The 13,085-nt window shown below is 38.7% G+C and overlaps 1 protein-coding gene across 2 annotated transcripts in view; it reads right to left on the reverse strand.

Moving 5' to 3' along the window:
- Nucleotides 1-5,431: 5,431 nt before the first annotated feature.
- Nucleotides 5,432-13,085, reverse strand: part of KCNH7 (potassium voltage-gated channel subfamily H member 7) — a 474,108-nt gene continuing 466,454 nt past the window's right edge. Inside the window, exons 14-16 of one of the 2 annotated variants that reach the window (XM_045867425.2) lie at nt 12,686-12,854; nt 7,128-7,320; nt 5,432-5,767 (exon numbers count right to left, since the gene is read on the reverse strand). In XM_045867425.2, coding sequence (XP_045723381.1) covers nt 5,501-5,767; nt 7,128-7,320; nt 12,686-12,854 — 629 coding nt within the window. In that variant the 3' untranslated portion in view covers nt 5,432-5,500. The remainder of the gene's footprint in view (nt 5,768-7,127; nt 7,321-12,685; nt 12,855-13,085) is intronic. The other variant, XM_045867426.2, reaches the window with a different exon arrangement.

The following is a 13,085-nucleotide window of genomic DNA, read 5'->3' on the forward strand; positions in this document are numbered from 1 at the left end:
AAATACAGATTAAACATATAGTGCTTTAAAACCGTAAGTGTACCAAATTATTTTGTATCTTTTAAATTAACTAATGGAAGTCACAAACGTCATGACTACAATTTAGGAATTCAACTTAGTTTTGACATTAGCTCTTCAAGAGTAACCATGTTAATTTTGCCACTTCTCATAATAAAAATATTTTATTGAGAGCATTTGTATAATACTTGCTACTCTCATTTAATAAGTTTGACTATGACTGGTAGAACAATGAAATTGTTCAATTGATTGTATGGTTCTGTGTTCTTAACATTGCATTCCTATCGATGTTTTGTCCGTCTATTCATAATAATAATGTAATAGTTCTAAATGACTTCTTGTTAGTCGTCTCTCTCAACCTCCACTTAATAGTTTATATAAATAAGCTTTGTGATACTTTCTTTTCATGCCATCAATTATTAATAATTCATGTCTTCCTGTGAATTTTCCTTTGCACCACAGGACATGTAATGAATTATCCTAAGCTCAGGCACTGATCAATCACAACAACAAATATTTTATAAAGTATTTTAAAACATCTTTTTAGTTTTTAAAATGTCCACTTCCTTGTAAGTTAAGTGGAAGCCAGAGAAGATCGCTTTGAACGAGAACGTTTAGGAAGTGAGGAGGGAGGCGAAGCCATTGCCTACCTAGAAGACAACTGCAATGCAAATACATAATGCTATGGGTGTTGGACAAATCCTGGGATGCTATGGCAGAGGACGCTTCCCTCGCACTGGGGTTCTACTCTGACTACAGGGGATCTTTGACAGCCCTGTGAGAATCACGGTAGACATTTTTGTCACAGAGTGGAAATGCTGTCAGTGTTGAGTAGGGGAAAGAACCATGGAAGGTTTTCAGAAGACCTAGGTCGTACTATGGCATTTCCACTGGAATGACACCGTATTGTGATGATGCACAAGTCACCTAAGGAGCTTACCAGTTACATGGTGCTTTACGGTTTACGAAGCACTTCCACGTATATACTCCAGAGGCTCCTCAAGACCCCTCAGGATATTTAAGACGGTGCCTCTACAGTTTGGGCTCCGGGGCTCACTGAGGGTTTGTCTTGAAAGTAAGTGCAGCAGGTAGGATTTTAATAAAGGTTTACCACTCTCTTTGCCTTTTCTACCACTGAACACTGGACTGTGTCTGTTTAACGTATCTGTGCATGACGGAGTGGGCCTTGATGCCTGCAAAGAACCATGACAACTATAAATTCTATTTTCTGAAAAAATAGTGTTATTTTCTTTCAAAAGCGTATTTCGAAAATGCATTTTCAAATATCCATGTGGGAACTATATTGTGGATCTAAAGAGGGGCTTCCCCGGTGAGCCGGTCTTTACAGCCCACGTTCTACTTGTACCCAATTCAACAGATCACCTTACATACCTGGCATTTAACATTGATTCGGGGTAGATAGGTTTATAACAATGACATTCATACTCTCACTTTTATTATTATAAATAAGAAGTATTACTTTAAAGCTATAAACCTAATAGTGCAAAATACAATTAGAGAAAACAATAGCTACACTTGCGTTTTCTGAATCAAAAACTTCAGTCTTGGTAACGGCTCTTTAGCTGGAGACAGCACATTATGTAGAAGCTAAATTGTGGAAAATTATTTGTTTTCCTGATTGTTTTTGAGATGTTCCTAGGTGAAAATCAAAGAATCTAGAGTTTTGGGGGCACCTACTATGTGCCAGGCACTTTACTATATGTTATCTCATTTCTTAAGCTTCTTTGAGGCAAGTACCATTATCTTATTTTTACAGATTCAGGAAAAGGACTCAGGGACGTTAATTAAATTGGTCAGGGTCACACAGCTATTAATGAAAGAACTCATCCCGAGGCCCATCTACCTTGATGATTCTCAAAGTTCTTGTGTTTATTGGGATCATATAGGGCAGGGCTTGTTCAAAGATGATTGCCAGGTCCCACCCCCAGACTTTCTGAGTCAGTAGGTCTGGGTGGGGCCCAACAATATGCATTTCTAGCATGTTCCTCAGAGGTGTTAGTGCTGCTAATTCTAGGACTCCATGTGAGGACATTGTTTTGTCTTCCAAGTGCCTCTAAACTCACATGACAGACACATTTGTTGTACTGCCAAAAAAAAAAAAAAAAGATTAGAAACCTAATAACATTTGAAGTTTTTTGTAATTTATAAAAATTTCGATTTGTAGTAAGAAATCTACACAAATACATTGATCTGCTTTTGGTTTTAACCATGGATAAGTAATTTAAAGGCTACTATATTATAAATTAGTGTTGTGATTCATTTCTAATAACTAGATCTACCACATCCCTTTTTTTTTTAACCATGAAAAGCCTTCAAAGGAAAGATAGTGTAAGAACGATTATTTTAGGTATGTTGATGAGGTGATAAATTTTATCCTTTCATAATATATGATTGGATTTTAAATAACATTTGGTTAAGGACACTGTTCTTTCAGGCATTTTGGAACCATTGCTAAAGATAAACCTCCAAAAGACCTGTAAGCAGCTCTAGCTCGCACCGACGGCTGCTATGCCCCAACCTGGTTTCCGTATATTCTGCCTGGAAGAGTAGGAGAATTCATCTCCGATGACCAATCCATTATCATGGACCTAAGAAACTAGGCTATCCCAAATTTGCCCCTGCCTTCTCATGTTTGTTCAATGAGTGATTATTAATTTAAAAATCCGGCAAGGACATCGTGTCAGCATTTTTTCGTTCCTCCTTTCCTTATCAACTTATTAGAATATGGGACTCCCCTGTAGGGTAAAATGATACTTCCTGCTCTCTGCCCAGCAGTTAATAACAGCAGGAAAACATCTCACTCAGATGAACTTCAGATTTTAGATGGCATTTTATTTAGGCCTGGGAACCAGGTAACATTACTTTTAGGTGGAAAGCAAAAGGAGTTACGTTAATGCTTCCAGTTCCCTGGAAGAAGAGCAGTGGCTATATACCACTATGACCAGCTGTAGCAGTCAACTCCGCCTCTCAGGACGATCCCCGCATGCAGGGCTCAGGCTGTTCGCTACAGCCCGTGGGCAAAGGGACAGTGACTTGGGGCATTAGGCCTCTGGCTGGGTCAAGGAGATGGATTTTGTAAAATGAGAGAATTGCTTTGGTCATCCATCAGTCATTTTAACCATTGAGCCTCTGACATTTCTGCCTAACTAACCACATCTTCATATTGTTCAGGCTCTTGTTAAGCTGATATCCTATAAGAGGGGACCTTCTTAATCCTGTCCAGTTCTCCGAGACTTAGATGATAACATCAAGCGATTTTTTTATGTCAAGGAATTAAAAGGAAGACAGTCTGTGTTATGCTCGAATTTAAACAAGCGGGATGCTGGTACACTATTCCCCATCTTCCTACTCCTTCATGCTCAGTTTTTATAAAGAAGTATAGAGGCTTGATGTGGAAGGCTGAATTTTACACATGTCATACCAGTGTTGTAGCTGAAGCATTCGCTAATCCAACAATCAGATCTAAACGCCTCACCTGCCAAATCCTCGCTCCCTACAAATGAACCGTCTCTGGTGAATTTATATTCTGAATTTCCCTGAAGCTGAGGCTGGCAATCCTTATGAAATTTGTTGCAGCTGCAAAAATGTGCCTAAATATGGACATAAAATCCTTAAATAGTCCTCTGAATCAAAGTTAGCCATTTCTTACCCCCTGCTAGGCACCCATAAATGTTTGCTGAATGAAGGAAGGACAGCATCAGTTAGTCCCTAAATTTGTATCTGCATTAACACCAAATGGTTTGAGAAGCTAGTTGAACTTGTTCTATTTTTTATTGGGAATGGACTGGTCATTTTGCCATACGTACTTGTTTGTTTGTTTTTTTCAAACACTTAGCAGGATGTGAATTTGCTCATGCCTACAGATTGCCTCCCACACATGTGACCGTTTAAAAATATATAGGGAGCAACTTAAGGTCACTTTAATCATATTTTAAATAGTGCAATAGCTTTGTAAATTTAAATGAATTGCTTGTATTTGAAACTAATAGTGTCAAAGGTAAAGGTAAGTCAATAAATTACATTTCTATCTTGGAGGGATAGAAATTAATCCATTTAATAATGTGCACGGATATATTATTTCTTTATAAATACATGTGAGTATAAGAATCATTAAAGAATGAAGAAACTTGCAGAAATTTCAAAATTTTGTTCAGAAGGAAAGGGTATAATGGATCAGTCCCTAATAAGTTTAAAATTGTACTCAAATGAATTGAGAAATAAAGCTTGACTAAAAATTGACTAATCAGATTCTTAACATGCAATTTTTTTTCCGTATCCTGATTTTTATGAGAGGCATATGCTCCTCCCTCCAAAAAAAATCTAACAGTTAAGGATATTAAAATATATTCCATTGTATGTTCTGATATTCTGGCGTCCAAATATATTCGGCCCAATCCATAAATAATACATTTTCATTTAATCTTTGATTAGGAAATGTGTTTGACTAACCGAACGAAACTGAAATGTTACTGCTGGTGTATTCATTTCCTTTACAGGCAGGTAAAAACACATTGTTTTTCCACAGCTGGGATAAGAAAATCATGGAACAACGTATACTTAATGGAAGCTAGTTTGCCATGCACATCCACTAAGTTGCACATTTTTTAAAAAGAACTCTGTGCGTCCACTCTTTTGATCCAGTTCAGGATTGCCCTAAAATATGAATCAGAGGAAAACTCTGGATATCAGCTTGTGTTAGTCATGCTTAAGACTCCCTCCTCCCTCAAAAAAAAGAAAGAAAAATGAGAAAAAACTTGTTTCTAAATGTTCAAGGAAATGTGCCAGTGAGAAATATTTTAGGTGGTTTGTAAATGAAGTTAGAGACAGAATTTTAAATAGAAAGGCCTTTTTGTCCTCCTTAAAGCTGGCCTATATTCATGTATTTGGAGATGGCTCCCTACACGATCAGAGATTTAGAACTTTTTTAGAACTTTTTTTTTTCCCCCGGTGTGGTGAAATGAATGTAATTAACTATAAACATCTCAATACAGAAGGGTATCTATCTGTTCTTAAAATGACTAAGTTCCCTTTCTTCTCCTGGAACTTCCATGAGTTGGGGATCACCTGATTTGCATCCATGAACAATGTTATTCCTTGGTTTCTTACTTGCTTGGAAGGCATTTTCGTAACAAAATACTGGGGTAGTAAAAGTAGTAAGTAGGAGTCTCCATGCAAGAGAAATTGGAGTTTCCTAACATGCACATGATTTTAAAAATAATTAATAAGATGCCTTGAGATGCTGGCAGTTTTAACATTTCGAACAAAAGAGTTCATATGTATATTTACATCCTAATTGCTCAATTTTACCTTACAAGCTTCAATTTAGGAAAATATACAGTACTTTTGCATATAATGGTAACTTGTGAGCCCCTGAGTCAAGTAGAGAGGATTTAAATACAAAAAAAGGAAAACAGCCATTAAAAGCACTTACATTGTATGTGGACTAAATAGTACAAAATGATTATTTCCCCGGAAGACCAGGATCAGAAACATGCCTATGAAGACCCAAGATTCCTACAGTGCTTAGGGATGAATCTGTCAAAGAAGGATGCCTAGTTGGATGAAGGTAAGTTTTTCTTTGCCGTGGGTGAAGCTCTAAAGAGAGATCACTGTCTTGTTTTAAAAGTGAAGTCAAGTTGTCTTCGGAAGCTGTGTTCAGATGCACCCCACTTGAGAGGGATTCTTTGGATTTAAGTTTAGATTTTTCAAGGTCTAGAAATTCAGGACACTGAGAGAAAGATAAGAAAACATGTTTTTTATAATTAATTTGGACAGATTTCTATCATTATACTCATGAAATCTAAATACATTTTATTTCCCCATTAATCTACATTTGATTAATGATATTAATGAAATTTTCCCTCCCAAAGATGGGTCAAGGCATTGGAGGTTGGGCATCAGTTTGTCCTAAACAACCATTCTAAGAACTTTAATTTTACTCTGAAGCCAGATCAGATTCTTCTTAAAAAATACACACACACACACACACGCACACACATTATTTAGCATTGAGTTTTTCAAATGAGTTTTAATTAAAAAATAAATTAATTTTAATTAGAGACAACTGGAATCAGAAACATGGGTCATTTGGTGAGTAAACAGTGTAAAGAGGACAGGAAAAAAAAAAAAAAAAACCCCCGAAGAAATATCACTCATCCTTGGTCAGAAACTATTACCTAAATCCATGGAAAACAAAGTACATGGTTTTGCAAGCTCTTAGACATTGAAAATTAGTTAGGGATAAATTAAATTTCTACTTTCATAATTCAGAAAGATTTCAGTGTTTTCCTTCTGCACATTTCCCCGTCATTAATGTTTCATTTCCCAGAACATTTTGCACTAAATTTCCAAACTTCTAAAAAAGTTTACAAGATCGCTCAGGAAATCCTTGCTCTTGGGTCCACTTTTCTTAGGTCCAATTTGGCTACTGGGCTTAAGTAAATGAGAATAATTTCCTAAGTGGAATTCCAAAGGAGTTAGACTTTTCATATTAACATAATTCAAAAGGCCTTAGAAGTCTTCAGAGGCAAGGTAAAGGACACCTTAGTATTCCTCCTCTTACCATGATGGAGATGAGAAAAGTTTAGAGATCTCTGATGATGGGTGGGACACAAACGAGATTACTAGTCTGTTGGCTCTGGAAACTCAGGTCTTTGGAGCTGATGTTTCTCCTCCACCCCACCCCCCTGCCTTCCAGAGACCCTGCCCAAGAGTGCCTCTTGTCACCAGAGCAAATGACAGACCTTTCTCTGAAGCGCTTTTTGGACCCTGGGCTATCAGTTTTCAAAGCTCTACCATATATAAACTTAAGCAGATTAATTCTTGAAAAGAATTTTTTCTTAGAAAAAAAATTGCTAATGTTTTAAAATCATTCTTCTAGGTACACTGTTCTCGAACTTGAACATAAGAATCAGTGGGGAGCTGGTTTAAATGCAGATTACAGGGGCTATTCCCAGCAATTTTAACTGAGCAGAAACAGATGGGGATGAGAAACTTCATTTCCATAGCACCACAGATGATTCTGACTCAGATGGTCCCCAGAAACACACCTAGAGAGATACTCTTCATTGTACACTATCTACACTCACTTGTGAGGAAGGACTGAAACTTCGGTCCGTCTTGATGGATGCTGCGGGATGGCTGGTTCTCATCAGGCGGATGATGGGCCTCTGATACTCGGCTCCAGCAGTTACCATACTGTAGGCTGGGGGGACCACGGTGGTTTGTTTCTGCAGCAACTGTAGGATGGCCTGGATGTCAGCAGTCATTTGGGATTCAAGTCTGCAGGACAGGCACAAATGGGGGAAGACAATCCTAAAATAGTCCAGGATTGCAAAGCATTTGAGAAAATTTCAGCACCACCAACCAACAGAATTATGGCCCTGCTTTAAACAAGAAGGACAGGAGAGGGAGCACAGAGATTCTCTCCCAGCTGATGCTTACTTTCTATGTCCCACTAATAGTTCTCATAAACACCATTGCTTTCCTCCTCGTTTAATAAGATCTTTGCAGAAAAGCAGCTTCATCGAAATAGGCTACATTTTTACTAATCTTTATTGATTTCAAATGTAAAGCACATTTAGACTCTATTTTTAATCAGTAATTTGCTTTTTCTTGTGAGCGTTTTATTTACTCTTTAAAAATGGATTTCGTAGCACATTTCTTTCATGGCTGCAGCAGTCAAGTAATTTCTTATGTGTTTCAAACTTATGTTACCTTTATTTTACCTTGCCTCTCTCCTATTCACAGTATTGAATAGCGATGTTAGATGCTTTATCATTAAGAGCTCTTGGGTGCTAAATGCCTTTTCCCTTCCTTTCTCATTTATAATTCCAGGTCTTTGGTATTTAAGAAACAGACCAAATGTATAAGTTCACTCGCTTCTCTGACTCATCTGGCTTGCAAAATGCCAGTCTGATGATGTTCCCCCCCAAATCTCACAAAGAGCCAACTGGCCTGTCAATTTCATTCTCATTTTAAATTAAAATTCAAAGGAAAACAGCAAGATACAATAGGACTAACCCCCCCCACACACACTTTTTTTTTTGCATGTGTTAACAGCATTTTCAAAAAGGGAATTTTGTGGGCATAAGAACAGAAAATTAGTACCGTATGCCTCTTTAGAAAGCTTTAACTCTTCACTTATTTGTGCTATTTTGTTTCCGAATGAAAGATGTAAAGGGAAGGTAAATCTTACCCAAAATGTTAAAAGCACAGACCTTAGAATCTGCATTTTAACAAGATCCCCAGGTGATTCTGATGCACATTAAAGTTTGAGAAGCTCTGTTTTAGGACCAAGTGTTAATGATTTCCCTAAATATGTATATCTGTAGACATAATATATAAATATATAAGAACCCTTCTTATGTAAACCTTTCCCCATACATATAGTTTAGCTGGTCATTAAAGCCAAAAAGCAGAAACAGTGAAATTGACTCAAGATAGACCATTTACTAGCTGTTTTTTTTTTTTTTAAGATTTTATTTATTTATTTGAGAGAGAGAGAGATAGTGAGAGAGAGCTTGAGTGGGGTTGGAGAGGGAGAAGCCGGCTCCCGGCTGAGCAGGGAGCCCAACATGGGGCTTGATCCCACCCAGGACCCTGAGATCATGACCTGAGCCGAAGGCAGACGCTTAATGACGGAGCCACCCAGGCGCCCCTGTTTTTTTTTTTTTTTTTTTTTTTTTTTAATTTGACCTAGAGAGAGAGTGACAGAGAGGATGAGAGTGAGAGCAGGGTGAGGAGCAGAGGGAGAAGCAGATTTCCCACTGAGCAGGGAGCCCGATGCGGGGCTTGATCCCGGGACTCCGGGATCATGACCTGAACCGAAGGCAGACGCTTAACTGAGCCACCCAGGTGCCCCTGTTTTTATTGCATTGTGTACTTAATATGAGTATTTGAATGAGAGAAACGGGGTTGTGATTCACGGTTCTACATTTGAACAGAATGCAGAAACTAAATAGGACAGACCGAAATCTAGGAAATGTCCCGGGATTCTCACTCTGCAAAGTCCAAGTTTGAATTGAGTTGTCTTCTTCAAACTTGTTCTCTATGCTCTTGCCTTCTGAAGTAAAGTGGAGGAAAGATGTTGTTGGAGATGTCAGTGCTGTAAACATGTAATATAATGGATGTTCAATCCAAAAGACGCTAAGCTGAGTTAGGACATAAAATGTTTGTGATAAAACTGGAGATAAACAGAAGTAAATCAAAGTGAGAAGTATGTCAAGGGACGTACAGATGCTGGGACGATGTCAAAAGAGATGTCAAGAGAGATTAAGTAGTACTTTTGAGAGGAAAAGTTTCATATAATAATAATAACTAATCTAATCAAATAACAATGATAATTATTATTACGAATGGGAGATTGCAAATCATATAGTCCTAGATATGTGTGCCCTTAAGAGTTTACACTTACAGTCGTCGGACCTATCGAAAACATATGTTTCCAGTAATCTTTGACTTATCCTGGCAGCAATGATTGGTACCCCTGACAAGGCAACAAAGGGATCCTAAAATCTTAATTTTAGTCCGGAAGAAAGGACTAAAGGAAGTACATGTAAAGTAGGAGGAACACCAATAAGAGAAGTAAACTTCATTGCCTGTCAGACTTGACCCAGTTGCTAGTACAACAGCCTCCATTTTGAGTGTATATCGTTTCCATATATCATATCTTCGTCCTTAAACACCGTTGCAGGTGTGGATGAGTCAAAGATAGAAACTGAGGCTAGAGAAGCTTAAATGACTTGACCCAGTCATCCTGTACATAGCTAAGTAGCAGAGTTATGACTTTAATCTAGGCTACCTGCAAGTATTTTGCTAAAGAAGTCCCTGCTGTCCCTGTCATTCACCCATTCACTCACTCACTTTTATAGCTCTTCAACAAATTGAACACATGCTATGCCGGGACAGTAAAGAAATGGGCAGTTATTTTCTCTAAGTCACAGGAATCAAAGAATTCAAGTTCAGAGATCACACATATCAATTCTTATGTGTGTACAGTATACAGTTTTATTTTTTTAATTTTAATTTTTTTTTAGAGATTTTACTTATTTATGTAACAGAGAGAGAGCACAAGCAGGGGGAGTGGCAGGCAGAGGGAGGGGGAGAAGCAGGTCCCCTGGGACTTGATCCCAGGACCCTGGGATCCTGACCTGAGCCAAAGGCAGCCGCTTAACTGACTGAGCCACCCAGGCGCCCCAGTATACAGATTTATATATATTTTGTGGCTAAAGGATCAATGTCACTTGGCATTAAGTGGCAGGGAGAGTAAAACAGCAAACGTGTCAATGAAGCAACTAACTAGGTTCCTCTGACCAACAGTAAGTATTACAATGGCAAGTTCTTATACTTGAATTACGGATTACTGACTCTAAGTAAATGACAGGCTGTTTTAATGTTCTCAGATATGTTTCAATTTGACAAGACCTGCGTTTAAAATTTGGGAATGGGCCTTAGCACCAGGAGATTTTATTTATTTATTTATTTTTTTTTTTTTAAAGATTTTATTTATTTATTTGAGACAGAGAGAATGAGAGACAGCATGAGAGGGAGGAGGGTCAGAGGGAGAAGCAGACTCCCTGCCGAGCAGGGAGCCCGATGCGGGACTCGATCCCGGGACTCCAGGATCATGACCTGAGCCGAAGGCAGTCGCTTAACCAACTGAGCCACCCAGGCGCCCCAGCACCAGGAGATTTTAAATTCAATTAAAATCCATGAAAAAATAAAACACAAAATAAATCTTCAGTTCACGCAATATTTTCCTACTTTTGTTTGACATTAACAAATTTTTTTTTAAAGGTTTTATTTTATTTATTTGAGAGAGAGGGAATGAGAGACAGAGAGCACGAGAGGGCAGAGGGCAGAGGGAGAAGCAGACCCCCCGCCGAGCAGGGAGCCCGATGCGGGACTCGACCCCGGGACTCCAGGATCGTGACCTGAGCCGAAGGCAGTCGCCCAACCAACTGAGCCACCCAGGCGCCCCTGACATTAACAAATTTATTTTAATTTACAAATCTGTCGATTTTCTAATTCTATTTGTCTGTTTTAATTCCTAATGAACTTTTCATGGCAATGTGTATGTGTGTGTACGCACACTTTGACGTGCTTAATGTATTATTTGACACTGTTCATTTCTGGCAGAAACATTTAAAAAAACGGTAAGAACAATAAGCAGCATGGATAAAGCACATACGAAACATTAAGCAAATAGTAAATAAGCCAGCAGCTTATGTGGTAAGACTCCTGGGATGTGTCAAGTATAGATAATGAGTAAGCAAGTGGCTGGCTAGACATGGACAGAATTCCTAAGATGTCTTCAATACAGACAGCATGCTAGTAACCTGTAAGACACGCCAAAGATAGAATAGAAATATGATGTAACAAATCAGAGGGTGGCCTATACAGAGAGAGACAGAAAGAACAAATTATTCTCATGTCATCTCTGGACAGAAACCTGCCCCCTCCCCCAATTTGGCCATCCAGTGGTGACACACAGAAGAGGCTCATGCTGGCAGGCTCTCCCTGTTCTTTACCTACAAAAAAGCAAGTAAAACCTATGGCTGTTCAGCAGAGTAAATGGAGAGCCACAGCTGTGACCAGGTGTACCCAGCCTTACATCTCTGTGAAAAAGCAAGTGTGTGCCATTGGGATAGACAAATTTTTTCTGTGGACCCGCTGTGCAAACCTCAACTCTGCTGGTCCTAGTAACCACACCTCAGGGCAGGAGGATGCACCATATATGAACGTTCCATCAATCGGGATTCAGCTGTAGCGGGCTTCTTTTATACCATGCTTGCATTTATTAGAAATGTGTTACTCTTCTCGCTCTCCTCATCTCTCATCATACGTTTTACATTGATTTAGTAAACTGTGTGATTTGAGCATTTTAGTTTAATTGGTTAAGCTTTCTGTCTGTGACCACTGTCTTGCCCGCCGGTATACCCGGAGGCTACCTTTGAATCAAGATCAGTTCCCACATGGAGCACAACTCACGCAGCTATGTCATACTCATTCATGGATTTTTTTTTTTTTTCCTGAGTCTTATCGACCAGTTTAATTTTGAGAAATCCACACAGAGTTGGGTTAAGGAATTCCATCCTCTCTAAAATCAAAATTTATTCCTCATCCCAAAAGAGTATAGATCAAAGATGGAGGGAAAATGGAGAAGACCTGGGCTTCAACTCTGCGATATTTCTAATTCAATCACATTTTTGAGAAGCTGACTGAATAAACGTTTAAATAATTTTGTCTATATTTAAAAAAATGCCATAACACGTAACTAAGTTACCAGAAACAACCAAAAAGTGTAAAAGCAGGATTTAAAGAGGGTGTTAGTAAATAAGCTAAATATGAATTATTTTCAGGAAAAAGAAGTTTTCTTCAGCAGCTGGTGTGGGTGATATACTAATTTTATGACAAGTAAAGCAAAAATAGGATTTATGTTGCCAGAACCATGAAGTTTCTAAATAAATGCTCCTTGCAACACAGATTAATAATTCTGTCAACTTTTAGTCTTATTTTAAATAAATAAGCATATGCAAAAAAATATGAGATTATGGTAGTAGGAATTTGCAAGTTGCAAGGGGAAAACCTAGACCCAACCAAGGGCTTGGGTGATGCTCTCCCTTTGCCTTGCCATTGCTTATACCTGTTAAGTTGTTCTTGAAGCAAATCTAATCTTTGCTCCACTTCCCCGTAAGTGAGGTCACTTTCAGTTTCAGAAATCCCCCAGGCAGCTCGCTGGAGTGCTGAGGGACTAGACTCATCAGCCTGAGTCTGTGCATTTTCTTGTTCCCAGCTTCTTGTGTCAGCGATATCTGTGGGAAATAGCAAGATGGACGTCAACTTCTTTGGGTGCCCCTTTGCATCAATACATGGAGACATCTACAAGATAAGCAGGAAAGGATCTCAGAATGTAACCCCACAGACAGAGAGCCAGGGTGATTCAAGGACCTGTCCAGGGGCCTCCACCAATGGGTAGCTGAGCCCTACCTTCCTCACCCTGCCTGCCACTTCCACTGTCCATTTCCACATGAAAAAGACATAGA

Source organism: Mirounga angustirostris, unplaced genomic scaffold (genome assembly GCF_029215605.1).
Source record: "Mirounga angustirostris isolate CCGP_5_RB_7025 unplaced genomic scaffold, mMirAng1.0.hap1 SCAF_3, whole genome shotgun sequence".
Lineage (NCBI taxonomy): Eukaryota > Metazoa > Chordata > Mammalia > Carnivora > Phocidae > Mirounga > Mirounga angustirostris.